The sequence below is a fragment of the Gymnoscopelus microlampas genome (genome assembly GCF_963454915.1).
Source record: "Gymnoscopelus microlampas genome assembly, chromosome: 5".
In the NCBI taxonomy this organism is placed as follows: Eukaryota; Metazoa; Chordata; class Actinopteri; order Myctophiformes; family Myctophidae; genus Gymnoscopelus; species Gymnoscopelus microlampas.
The window spans coordinates 40,386,078-40,400,252 of NC_139942.1; the positions used below are offsets into that span (position 1 = coordinate 40,386,078).

Consider the following 14,175-nt stretch of genomic DNA (forward strand, 5'->3'; position numbering starts at 1 on the left):
TTTGAATGCTGTACAGTCTGTAGTTGAACATTAATTTTGTCAAAAATAAAGCAAACCTACCGCCTCCGCTCCACATCCATTTTCCCAGCGCAGGCAATAGTAAATAACTCCTACTGGAAACCAAATTTGTTGAAGCCTAGCTAGGTAATAGCTTATCAGTAATGGAAATTCAAAAATATGTAAAAGATTTTTAAATTAATTTTCATGAACACTGTGTCGTGATTGGTTGAATAACCCTCCAGTTGAGTGTCCTGTTCTCAACTTTTACATGGCGAAATGACTGACTTTCAGTAGCATTCGAAGATTGCTAAAGTGTAGTTTTTATGACAGGGATTCTCTGTTTTGTCTCATTCCTTCCGTTTTGTTTAATTCCTTTTCTCTCTTACCCCCTCCCTTGCTGTCCTAGAACAACATGTCCAAGTCAGACTATCCCCCAGGGTACGACGACTCTCATGCCCCGCTGTATGGCCCTCCGGGAATGAACTACCCCCCTCCCCCTCAGTATGGCTTCCCTGCCTTTGGTGGTGCATCCCCAGGACAGCCTAATGCCCCCTACCCACCCGGCCAGAATGCACCTCCATACCCAGGGCAACCAGGGGGCTACCCAGGGCAACCAGGGGGCTACCCAGGGCAACCAGGGGGCTACTCTGCTGCTCCATACCAGGGTTTTCCACCTTCTGCTGGGGCTCCAGGAGTTGCCTACCCCAACCATGCTCCCATGCCGCCTCCAATGATCCCACCCACCATACCATCAGATGTCATTGGTAAGCCAGATTCATGGTTGTTTAGCCCTGATGCAGATTTATATTCATACACTGGTTGTGTCCTTTTAAATAAACCGTTTCAGTGGTGCTGTGCTGCCTTGCTTTGAAACTTCCTGCATCTGAAAAATGTGATTCCCTCTAACAACACCATTACAGTCAAATAGAAATCATTGCTTATCATCACATACTGTCTTGTTAGTAACTATCTTCACATAATGTAGTATATTCACATTTGTAATGTTTAGAGGGTTTTCAAAGTCTGAAACAATGGGTCTCATTGCTCTCAGTACATGTGTTAAATATGTATCTAAAGGTAGGGTAAGTGATTTGCAATTATTCAAATAATTGCAAAATGGGTCTATGTTCTGATAGTGCTCGTTACTATAGAGTGTCCTGTCCATATAAGGAGTCTCCATGTCTCTCCAGCTCTTTATAAAACAGAAAATGCATTTTCGTTTCAGTTTCAGTTTACTTTCCAATTTTATCCAATCAGGATAGAGAACTCAATCAGGATATAGATTAAACAAGTGAAATTGGAAGTGATGACACTAAGAAATGAGCAGGCAAAATTAGAACTGGAACACTATAAAAATGAAGCTTAAAAATGGGTACTTTCTCCTGATTGGCTGAGATTTTGACACCTACCAGAAAATGTATTTTTCTGTTTATTAAAGAGCTGGAGAGACGGGGAGACTCCTGTTACTGAACAAACACTCTATAGCAATGATTACTATCAGAATATAGTGCTTTAACCTTATAAAAAAATACTTTTTGTTTTAACCCAAAAATACCACTTACCCTACCTTTAATGGCTACATGCCGATAAAATGCTACATGACCAAGTGGGCAGTAGAAGAGTGGTAATGATTAATGAATTCAAACAGAAAATAATAAAATGTTAGGTATAACCAAACATGTTTCATTGTTTGTATGTACAGTAAGATTTAGCCAAACAACACCAAACTTCGCAACCTTTGCATTTGCATGAATCTGCGGCCATAAGTACAGTAACTTCCTGTTGATCTTTCTGACTGGCTGTCTCTTTTTACCACCACGTCTCCCTTTGCCTCCACTGCACTTTGAAAACCTCGCTTTTAGATGATTTAATTATTTTAACTTTAGAAAATAATGCGCAATCAACATCAACACATAATATTTTATTTCCTCCCTTGATTATTTGTAATGTGTTAGGATTGTATGTGTGTCTAGGAGGAACGCAAATAAAGTGACATACCATTATGTCCAGTGATCAATAAGAACATGTTCTTCCTCTTTATTTCGAATCCATATAAAACTATAAATGGGTTAAATCCCTCAATAATTAAAGTGGTGAAATGTTTTTTTATCTTTTTTGATATCACAGGTGATGGGTTTGCTGCAAGTGGCGGTGATTGGGACGATCTGAGTGTACGGCATTCCTTCATCAGGAAGGTAAATATACGCACTATATACAGTATACTAAGACATGCATACAGTGCTATTGTAAGAGAAGCATTTAAATGGATGCACACAAAGTTGGATTAAGAGAGAGATTTCTGCTATGATTCAAACTAGCTGCATATCATCCTCACATGTCTCTTTGTCTTTCTCAGGTATATCTGATTTTGGCATGCCAGCTTCTTGTCACTACAGCAATCGTGGCTGTATTCACATTTGTGTGAGTATGCTCTGTGTGTGTTTGTGTGTGTGTGACGGCCAAATGAATCTGCAATAGATATGATCAGTTATCTGAATAATCTAATCATGTCTAGGACCTTTGAGTTATTACAACTCAGCGGTGACCATCAGAGCTCTAATAGTTGGTATATCAGTTACAGGCATAGATGCCAAGCAGGGTACTTGTCTGTTTCTCTGCAACGTCATGGATATCCAAGCTTTTGCATTCCTCACCCTCTGTGGCAGTGTTTCCTGGCCATTACTGTCTTTTCCTCCAATAGTTATGTCCTTGCTCCTTGGAAAATGGTTTGGACATAGGGCTAACTTAAAAGACACACAATAGGGAAAAGGGATTGTGTAAAGTCCTACTTTCATGGCAGTGAGTGATCTCAAACAGTTGTTTGGTCATGTTTTCCCCAGACCAGCTGTGTCCTTCTCTGCTTATCATCTCAAGAGGGTGTTTCCCATCTCCTCACAAGACAGTGCAATGAAACCAAAGAAAAGTCAATAGCAAGACTCCCAACTTCACTTGACTTTCTGTATCTGGGTCTGTAGTTTTCAGAGTGTTCTGGTGGTGACGTCATAGAGTGCACTGAGTTCAATTGATTTACGAACGGACAGTAAAAACTGCTTCGTATTTTTTATTGAGCCTCCTTGCCTGCTGTCTGTTTTGTCCATCACTGCCTTCTTCACCAGGTAACAGTCAGATAACAACAGTTTACTGGCAATACAAGAACCCGAAACTGTGCTCCTTGCTAACTCGTCTCGCTCGTTTAGCCCAGTCTGGCAAGCAAATAGCAATTACTTCCTCCGCCATTGTTGTTTTCATCAGTGTTTGGATTCAAACGCACTGACTGGACGACCCGGCTTCTGACTCACGCTGGTCAGTGCGCTCACTGAGTGCACTGATTTTTGAGCGGCAACACACCGACCGCTCTGAATATACGAATGACCAGAGAGCACTCCAGCACTCTCAGAGCGTTTTTCCGAATGCACCCTCTGTGTTACGTTGGTCCGCCCCTTTAGGACACCTGGGGCACCACCTCACACTAAGTTCAAACTTAGCCTAGTTATAGCTTAAACACATTCAATCCGGGAAAGTGTCTCTGTCATTTTAGATTTCTTTGGCTATTCAAAAATAGCAGATATAAAATAGCAGATATACAAGCTCATCTATGAGCTTGCAAATCTTTGAATATATATTTAAAAAATGTATATATATATTTAAAGATGTGCACACATTTTCACATAAAAAAAAAAAAAAATAGCAGATCTACAAGCTCATAGTGCGGCACTCGGTGCCGCGCTATGAGCTTGTATATCTGCTATTTTGAATAGCCAAAGAAATCTAAAATGACACAGATACTTTCCCGGCTAAATGGGTTTTTAAGCTATAACTAGGCTAAGTTTGAACTCAGTGTGAGGTGGTGCAACTGGCCCCAGAAGTAGGTTGTGAGTCTATCAATTCTAATTGGAGAAGTGAACATGAACACAGATTATGACAGATTATTTTGCCCCATAGTCACTGAAGTAAATATTGGACCCATTCTTCATAATCCACATATGTTCAGAACATTTTGACAGTAAAATAGTTTTTTTTTTCAGACAGACAAATAGTACGAAATTGTCTTTGTTTGAGACTTGTCTGTGTCAGCAACACACTCACAAGATCTAGCAACACTGCTCATAGTACGTTTGCAAATCTGATGTTCACGTCGGATAACCACGCCCACTCCACCACTCCCCATTATCAAACTGTGACGTTTGTATCAGAACACAAGTTCCAATCCACAAACACAGTGTGTTTGTATTCTGTAATAGCGGAGAACAAAGCCATGTGTATATTCCAGTCCTCAGTAGACCATATTTTCACACTGGCCATTTTGATCTTACGTCATGCTCGTCAGTAGAGCATCTGTAACTGTGCCTCTGTCTCTCTCTCTCTCTCTCTCTCTCTCTCTCTCTCTCTCTCTCTCTTATCTCATAGTCAGCCTGTCAGAGTTTTTGTGCAGCAAAACCCAGCTGTCTACTGGGCATCATTGTAAGTGCTTCTTAAAACTATTAGCATAATATCACAATTAGTATATAATTAGATTTGTCACTAATTTGTACATGAATCAATTTAAAAGCTGAATGTGTTACTAATATAAGTAAATTATAAACCTTTTTTTGTAGTGCTGTGTATTTGGTTACCCACCTTGTGCTGGTCTGCTGTAAGGGACCCAGGTGAGTGGAGAATGGAGTGCATGATTGCACTGATTGCACATTTGGAAGTGTTACATTATTACTCATGATTCGAAATGCTGTACTAACTTTTCTATGTGCACAACAGGAGGAAGTACCCATGGAATGTCATTCTGTTGCTCCTCTTTGTAAGTGAAAACACATTTCCTCTTCCACCATTTGCTCTGAATGGACCCTTTTCACAGCACACATCTTGACATTGTTTTATTTAGGTGTTACTTTGCTCCCACACAGATAACGTCATGCTGGCACATAGTAACACCTAAATGAAACACGCCAACAATTAACATTGTACGCTTCAGCTGTGTTTACCTGTCAATATATCTGCTGTGAAAAGATGCGTAAAGTCATACTGTATAACTTAAAAAAACATTTTTTTTCTTCAAATGACTTGCAATGGTAGATATGCCACTTTGTTACACTTGGAATTGTATCCTTTCCTAGACTAAGACAGTTGTTTGAAATAAAGATTTCCTCTGGTCGGAACGTTTTAATCAAGTATCCCGCTTGAGCTATGCCTGTGTAATGTCACTTAGCGTTGCTATATAACATATATGGTACACTTCTATGGTAGTCTAGATGGAAAGTGGGGTCCACGCACATAGGGTGGATTTTTTTCCGACACCTGTTTTTTATTATTCCTTGAAGTGTGTATTTTAAGATTCTGCCAGGTAACTGGCTGAAATAATGTCCCATGGGGTTATTTTAACCCTTTATTATACATATCCTGAACCAAAAGGAGACAACCTACAGAGACAAAGGTTTTTATCCCCAATACAATTTGGATCTTGACTATATTAACATGACAAAAACCGGGGGGAAAACGTGTGTGTGTGTGTGTGTGTGTGTGTGTGTGTGTTACATTTGGGGGACAACGGTGCCATCATCATCCATAGTCTCTGTATCGTTAAAGCCAGTGCAGTGCCACGTTTGATTACCTCATTAACAAATGACTTGACCTGTCCGGTGAAACATGTTTACAATTTAAGCATTTAGCAGACACTCTTAATCCAGAGCGATTTAAAGTAATCAATGTAAACATGTGGTAATACATAAAATGCCTAGAAAAAGTCATCTAGGATCATAGGTAAACCAAGAACCTATAATCAGTCTAAACTGTATAATATCAAAACATCTATAATATGTACATTGAAACAATACACCCTATTGGATGCCAGGTCTACAAATGAACCTGGCATCTGTCTACATGACATGCTATCTAATTTAAATTTTAGTCTTTGCATAAGCCTGCAAGGTTGTCAAGGCTAGGGCAAGTGCTATGCTTGTTCAACAACTCTTATGAATGTGTAGTGTGGTGAAGTAAGTATGTACATTTTATTTGTATGACACTTCTCACAGAGATGAACTCACAAAGTGCTTTACATACAACAGAAATAAAGACACAGCGCAAAGCATTCAAATGATTAAAAACAACGACCAAAATCTAAGACCTTCCACAAATGCTTGTTTAACCAGTAGTGTTTTAAGTGGTCTTAAAAATCTCAAGACCTGTGAAAGGGCATTCCATACCATAGGTCTTGAGAGCTACAGCTTCAGTGGACATTTTTTAGAACCACTTAAAAACACTACTGTTTAAACAAACATTTGTGGAATGACTTAGATGTTTAGTTTTTTTGATGTTTGTGTTTTGTTGTTTTTAATCATTTGAATGTTTTGTACTGTGTCTTTATTTCAGTTGTATGTAAAGCACTTTGTGAGTTCTCTCTGTGAGAAGTGCCATACAAATAAAATGTACATACTTACTTCACCACACTATACGTTCATAAGAGTTGTTGTCTCCGCCAGGCCAAAGGCATGGCGAGAGAGTATGTTTTACCCTCCGTCCGTCCGTCCGTCCGTGTGTGTGTGTGTGTGTGTCCTTCTGTCTGTGAGCAGCTAATCTCTGGGACCGTTGGCCTGGTCGCTCTGAAAATGTGCACACACACTCCCTGGATGCCAATTCAGAACCTCTGCCCCAATTCTTTCACATGGGCCTGTTATAGCGCCACCAGGAGGCCGATTTGTGCAAAACCTATTTTTTTACATTACTCCTACAGATTTTATCCAAACGTCATGCAAATCGGTACACAGTATCTCTATAGTCATGTGATCAACACAGATCTGTCCGATTTCCCATATTCCATCCTCATTGCCTATGGTTGGCTTCCAAAGTTTGCAGGATTGGTTTTGAACAAAAAGCCTCAAACTATGCACGCAGCTTGCGATTTCCGTGTAATTTCACACGCACATTCCCACTAGGCCGAGGAAGAAATGGCACCCTTTTCACATTGGCCTGTTATAGCGCCACCAGCAGGTCTAATTTAGCAAAACACATTTTTGGAACAAAATGCCTCAAATCACGAATGCAGTGTCTGATTGCCGTGAAAGACCTAAGAATAAATGGCACCCTTTTCACATTGGCCTATTATAGGCGCCACCAGGAGGCCAGAATAACGTACCTGACCTGGCGAGACCTGTGCTCCGAGGAGCACTTTTTCTAGTTGAACATGTTTCACCAGGCAGGTCATGTGTTAATGAGGTAAACAAACGTAGCACTGCACTGGCTTTAAGCCTTTGATGACATTAGAGACTATGGATGATGATGATGGTGCTGTTCCCCAACTGGAAGGAAAGTTTTAAGCCTGCTCTTAAATTTAGAAACTTAGGGTGTCTGTCTCCTGGACCAAACCTTGAAGATGGTTCCACCGGAGAGGAGCCTGATAGTGAAAGTTCTCTTTTGGAAATTCTAGCCACACAGTTAAGCCTTCATAGCCTACTGGGAATGCAGGGACGCACACTCTCTCTCTCTCTCTCTCTCTCTCTCTCTCTCTCTCTCTCTCTCTCTCTCTCTCTCTCTCTCTCTCTCTCTCTCTCTCTCTCTCTCTCTCTCTCTCTCTCTCTCTCTCTCTCTCTCTCTCTCTCTCTCTCTCTCTCTCTCTCTCTCTCTCTCTCTCTCTCTCTCTCTCTCTCTCTCTCTCTCTCTCTCTCTCTCTCTCTCTCTCTCTCTCTCTCTCTCTCTCTCTCTCATGCACATACACACTAGTTCAGCCTTCAAGGATTATGAGAAAATAGTAGGCAAGAAAACAACAACAAGTATTTAGTAAAAGGAGAAATATAGATGTAATCTGAGCATTTTTGCCTCTTTTTTTTCTCGATTTTGCCCTGAAATAGTCAAGATATGCTAGAATCTTAATAATACAAATTTTAATTATTCCCTTGAGTCCAAAATTTATGGCAAATGTGTTCATTTGTATGTTGTATACTTCCAAAGATTTGCTATATGCTATTGTTTCCATTTTTGAGTTTGGGTACGATCTGTGTAACAGGGTTAAAAATGAACCCCATGGGACATTATTTCATGGTCTGGTACCTGGCATAATCTTAAAATACACACTTCAAGAATTAAGAAAATGCAGTTGGTGAGAAAAAGTATTTAGTAAAAGCAGGAATATGTGAATATTTATTTGGTGCTGTTTTTGTCCTGTAATGTAGTCAAGATGTGCTTGAATCTTAATAATAACCAATTCAATGAATACCTTGGGTCCAAATTGTATGGGATTTTTTTTGCCTGGTTTGGGTTCAGGATATGTATAATAAAGGGTTAAAAATAACCCCATGGGACATTATTTCAGGCTGTTACCTGGCAGAATCTTAAAATACACTCTTCAAGGATTAAGAAAAACCAGGTGGTGAGAAAAAAAATCCACTCTGTGCACATGGACCCCATTTTCCATAGACAATGGGTCATGAAATGGTAATGAAGTGGGAACATACTTGAACCAATCTATTGTGGCGTTTTCTCTGAACTATGCTTTTCTTTTACACAGACCCTTGCCATGTCTTACATGACCGGGGCCATATCCAGGTGAGATACTTACAGTCATACATGCATAAATCCCTAAATATCAAAATGACTTCGGCTATTGCTAATTGTGGGTGAATTTGTGTCTGTTTTCAGTAACTATGATACAAAAGCAGTGTTCCTTGCCCTGGGTATTACTGCAGTTGTGTGCATCGCTGTCACTGTCTTCTGTTTCCAAACAAAGGTAGGGTGTGTGTGTTTGTGTGTGCGCGTGCAAGCATATGCATTTGTGTTTATTTGCATGTTTGTGACTTTTCTGTCTTTTCTCATCAGGTTGACTTCACCAAGTGCCAAGGCCTGTTCTGTGTTCTGGGGATCGTAATGCTTGTAGTGAGCATTATTTCAGTCATCGTGCTCTCCTTCAAATATGTGAGTTACTCTCTTGTATGTTTATTCTCCCTCTCACACACACAGGTTTATTTTTTCTAAATTTAAGTCATGTTTTATCATTGGCAGATTCCATGGCTTCATATGCTTTATGCCGCAATAGGAGCCATAATCTACACACTGGTAAGTACTTTCTACTTTCTTAAGTCTATCTGCCAATTTCCCTTCGGTAAATAGAGAAATTTAGCACCAGACTGCCAAAGGTAGGCTACAACTGACTTATACTTTCATACTGTATAAGCCTAATTTATTTGTTGCAATGGTGTTGCTTGTCGAAAATAACAGATTTTTGACATGCAACGGACAATAATTTAGGCTTAAAGCTGCACTATGTAACTTCCCTCTTCTACCCTGGATTTGAACCCTGTTTCCTGCTTAAGTGCTGAAATATTTACCATTTGAGTTAATAGCTCAAATGTATCCGCCTCATTGCTCATGCTCAGGGGATAGTCTCGCGTAGCCAGACAACTATTCCACAATCTCCGAATGCTATATAGAGTCTGGAACTACGACTCCCGAAATCCGATTGAGGAAACTGGCACGTTCACGAAAATATATTTTAAAATATCTTTACATTTTCTTTTTTAATTTCCATTTCTGCTAAGCAGCAAGCTAAATATACTTAAATGATTTTGATTTATAGTCGGATAAATTTGCGCGACTGTAAAGACGAAACGGAAGTGGGGAGGAAGCTTCACATCCAGTTTATATTCTAATCATGATCAGAGCTTCCGAGTCCCAGACTGTATGACCGGAAACATTTGAAAATTGTGGGAGGCAACAGTCTGGCCACGCAAGACTACTCGGGGGATAAATTGAATCTTGACCATCAGGTCAAAAAATGTGTCCTGTGTCTAGGTGAGATCTAAATGTCTCAATAGAAGAGCAGGGAGACACAATACAACCACCCCAATTGCATAAATGATGTTGTATTAACCCATTAAAACCAGGAAAGAATTTATAATAAGATTTATAATTTTGTGTTGGCTATTCAAAAACATATTTTTTTTTTTTACCATTTTAGGAAAATCTTTTTAACACAAATCTTCTTTGGGGGTCTCCCTGGCACAAGACATTTTCAGATGGGCGGTCCGCAGCCAAATATATATAATTTTGGGGGTCCTTGACACAAAGATGTTGGAGAACTACTGATTTAGAAGGCATTTGTAGAATCTTAGGTCTTATTGGGTCAACTTACTCTACCATACAGATGGGACAATAATAAAAAATATATTCATAAAAAAACATGTAGTGCAGCATTAAGTCTTGCTGGTGCCGGAGACAAGTTTCTTCCAATCAAGTTGCCATGCACAGGGATACAGGAGGTTCCGGTAGGCTGGAAAACACGTAGCCTTGTACTTGGGGCTGTCACGATTTATAAAAGTATGTTGACGTCATAAAAAACATTGTATGCTTTTGTAAAAAAAAATGTGCACAGGGTTGATGTGACAAATAACTTCAATATACAAATAAATGAATGATAATGGTACCAATTATCAATAAATAATGTTCTATGGCCAAAACAGGCCATATATTCATAATTTTATTAATATACTGTATGGTCTACGCAAAAATAGCCAATCTACAATCTCATGTGTCACGTTGTGAGCTTGTAGATTGTCTATTTCCGCTATTTTGGGCGGGAAAAATGCATGAAACGTTTTCAACAGATACATTTATACAAATGAATGGAAACTATTTTGAAAAATAATTGCGATTACCTCAAATAATTGTGATCATACGATTATGTAATGATTGTGAAAGGCCTACTTGTACTTCCTGTACATCTGGCTAGAGTCTAACCAGCAGTACAGGATGTAACTGTTAGACACTTCCAGGCATATTCTCCTTGTGAGATGGAGATAAAACTGGGAACGAGTTTAAATTAACGGTCATTCTTCTCTCCATTTTACCCATAGTTCCTGGCTTACCACACACAGCTGCTGATCGGCAACCGCAAGTACGCCATCAGTCCAGAGGAGTACGTGTTCGCGGCTCTCTCCATCTACGTTGACATCATCCAGATCTTCCTCTTCCTGCTGCAGATCATTGGTGCCTCCAGCAGATAGGTCCCCAGGGAAACGAGCCCCACAACTAGGCTGAAGGGATGCAGGGGAGCCCTACCATTCCACGTTATGTCCGCCCACATTGCTTTGTTTTCAGCTTCAGTTCTGTAGGTACTGTTGTTAAAAGACGTGGGAGACTTTTGCTCTTCTTTTTTTGTTTTGTTGAGAAAGCAGAGATATTATGAGGATAACGAAGTGCGTAATGATTAATCCTAGTGTAAGAGTGTACTTGTTGCAGATTATTCTGGAATTTAAACATGCCAGTCAAATCAGAATAATTCATATTCATCAAGTGTGTCAAGGTAAAGCGCTTCGGTTCAGTTTGGTATAGCTCATATTTACGTGTATGCACATAATGCACTTTTTTCTTTTTATCCTACCTACACTTCTACAATATCAAGTTTCCTATTCATAAATATGATTTCACTATACAGTATCTATAAACACTGAAATAACCGGCTGCAACATGTATCTTATCTGCTGGAATAATATTTAGGCAAAACCTTTTTGTATGTTCTCTGCACAAACTTGAATGTATATATCAAAAGCTGACGTTTATCTGTATCAAATAGTAAGAGAATGTGTGTTTAAACTTGGCAAACCTCTGCATATTTGTAAGTGGGAGACACGGTTATCTTGGAAGGTGACCCTAAGGCGTGGCTACAGTACTCTTATTGTTACGTTCGGGTGGAAACCTTGTATATTCAAATCAGGTCATTTACAGAAAATGGAGAAAAAGAACCTTGGATGTGTTTTTCCATTTCCTAAAAGTACAGGTAACCTGTGTTCCAATGGAGCCAATGTAGTTATTAGTCACAAGCTCTTAATACTTTTCATTGGTTAAATATTTATAAAATCCAGACAGAATCAACCAGTTCCAAGCATAAAAACATAAGGGAAAACATGTTGAAATAAAGAGATGCAAGGTTTCTGCCCGACACCAGCGCTCAAGAAAAGGTGAGCAGTTTTAGTTTTTGTACTTAATGACGTTCTATGACGTCATTACAGGTTAATGCTAGCATAGTCTATAAGATGCTGATGCTTAATGTGCCACATTATTGTTAACTGTATTAGCTGATTAGATTGCTTGTCTTTCATAAAAACTGTTTCTAAACACTTTTCTATGATTCACAGGGTAATGACCATTTGGCTTTTATAGTACCAAGTCTGACCCATTGGGGTCTCATGGTTTCTGCAAATAAGTTTGTATGTATGATTTACTTTAAGCCTACTGTAGTTATGTGACAGATATGTGGTTCAATGTTCTTTGTTCCATCTTGTGTACAGGTACATAAGTTACTTTCATTTTTGCGTTGCCACAATAGGAGGGAGGGGGGGGGGGTTAAGAGTCTTGAGATCACAAAGAAGTATTTGAACATTGCCATAGTATACTTGTAGCCAAAGCCATGTTCCTGAAGGCAACATTCCAAATGAGAAGACTATACAACCATAGGATACATTTTGTATGAGTCTCACAGCTAGTTCATGAAGGAGATTGGCTTGTAGATATACAGTACATATCACTGCTGTTTCCATATGTTCAAAGTATCAAATAAAAATCTTTATTTGTGAGTTGCAAAAAGTGACAATGTATTATAGTTTGTCATTGTGTGTAATGGTTTAAATCAGTTTGAAAATTGTGGGAGGCAACAGTCTGGCCACGCAAGACTACTGGGGGGATAAATTGAATCTTGACCATCAGGTCAAAAATTGTGTCCTGTGTCTAGGTGAGATCTAAATGTCTCAATAGGAGAGCAGGGAGACACAATACAACCACCCCAATTGCATAAATTATGTTGTATTAACCCATTAAAACCAGGAAAGAATCTGTCATTTTAGAATTTTGTGTTGGCTATTCAAAAACATATTTTTTTTTTTACCATTTTAGGAAAATTTAACACAAATCTTATTTGGGGGTCTCCCTGGCACAAGACATTTTCAGATGGGCGGTCCGCAGCCAAATATATATAATTTTGGGGGTCCTTGACACAAAGAAGTTGGAGAACTACTGATTTAGAAGGCATTTGTAGAATCGGCATCAGGTCTTATTGGGTCAACTTACTCTACCATACAGATGGGACAATAATGACAAAAATAAAAAGTTTGAGAACCACTGTACTAAACTACACTATACAAAAAATACAGAATACTATTACTATATATGTGAAAGTGTTTTTTTGAGGTCCCAAAATCTTCCATCGACCTCCATTATAAATCTCTGAACTTTTAAAACAATGAAACATTTCAAAGATCCCTTTTCAGGCAAAAATGTCCATATTAGGATGAACATTTTAAAGTTTGAATGGGGTTTCTATTCTATATATGACATTTTGAATCTTTACAGTCAGTTCACCTTCTTTTGGGTCTTGAGTCGAACCAATTACTCCCGCGGAGACATCAAATTTCTCTTTTGGGCCTTGAGTCTTGGGACTCAAGGCCCAAAAGAGAAATTTGATGTCAGGGTCTTGGGACTCAAGGCCCAAAAGAGAAATTTGATGTCAGAGTCTTGGGACTCAAGGCCCAAAAGAGAAATTTGATGTCTCCGCGGGAGTAATTGGTTCGACTCAAGACTCTTTTGGGTCTTGAATCTTGGGAAAGAAAAAAAAAGTGCACCAGTTCTGGTTGCAAGTCCTGTATCTAAACCACTACACCACAGAGGTCCTTAACTGTTCTGTTGACTTGCGTGAAGTTTTCTGAAAGATTATATAAAGGTAAAAGCCCCAGGTAAAAGTTAGAAAGATGTCCTTGCTGGATTTGAACTCAGGACCTTCAGTATGCAAGGCCTGAATCTTAACCACTGCTCCACCATGGTACATACTTCCTATGGTCTCTTACACGATCTTCAGTGAAAGATCAGATAAAGGTGCAAGAGTCAGATATTGGTTGGAAACCTGTCCTGGTTGGATTTGAACTGGTAACCTTCTGGTTGCAAGTCCTGTATCTAAACCACTGCACTTGTTCTGTTAACTTAGCCTGGCAAAGTTTGTACCGTTTTCCCGTTAAATATCCATTGCCATTGACAATGCATTGGGCGCTTAAAGTTAAATATTTCAAAAACTACAAATCATTTCAAAGTAAAACATGTCAAGGATGCATGTCCACAGTAAGGGGGATTTTTTGAACTGTGAATGGAGTTTCTAGGTGAAAGTGTTTTTTTGAGGTCCCAAAACCTTCCATCCGCCTCGAGCTCGATGAA

General features: G+C 39.2%; 1 protein-coding gene across 2 annotated transcripts in view; it reads left to right on the forward strand.

Moving 5' to 3' along the window:
- Nucleotides 1–12,568, forward strand: part of tmbim1a (transmembrane BAX inhibitor motif containing 1a) — a 15,340-nt gene extending 2,772 nt beyond the window's left edge. For both annotated transcript variants that reach the window (XM_084058365.1, XM_084058364.1), the window contains 11 exons: nucleotides 407–764; nucleotides 2,128–2,195; nucleotides 2,357–2,421; nucleotides 4,408–4,461; nucleotides 4,596–4,646; nucleotides 4,753–4,792; nucleotides 8,492–8,529; nucleotides 8,623–8,710; nucleotides 8,800–8,895; nucleotides 8,983–9,036; nucleotides 10,833–12,568. In XM_084058365.1, coding sequence (XP_083914491.1) covers nucleotides 413–764; nucleotides 2,128–2,195; nucleotides 2,357–2,421; nucleotides 4,408–4,461; nucleotides 4,596–4,646; nucleotides 4,753–4,792; nucleotides 8,492–8,529; nucleotides 8,623–8,710; nucleotides 8,800–8,895; nucleotides 8,983–9,036; nucleotides 10,833–10,982 — 1,056 coding nt within the window. In that variant the 5' untranslated portion in view covers nucleotides 407–412 and the 3' untranslated portion in view covers nucleotides 10,983–12,568. The remainder of the gene's footprint in view (nucleotides 1–406; nucleotides 765–2,127; nucleotides 2,196–2,356; nucleotides 2,422–4,407; nucleotides 4,462–4,595; nucleotides 4,647–4,752; nucleotides 4,793–8,491; nucleotides 8,530–8,622; nucleotides 8,711–8,799; nucleotides 8,896–8,982; nucleotides 9,037–10,832) is intronic.
- The last annotated feature ends 1,607 nt before the right edge of the window (nucleotides 12,569–14,175 follow it).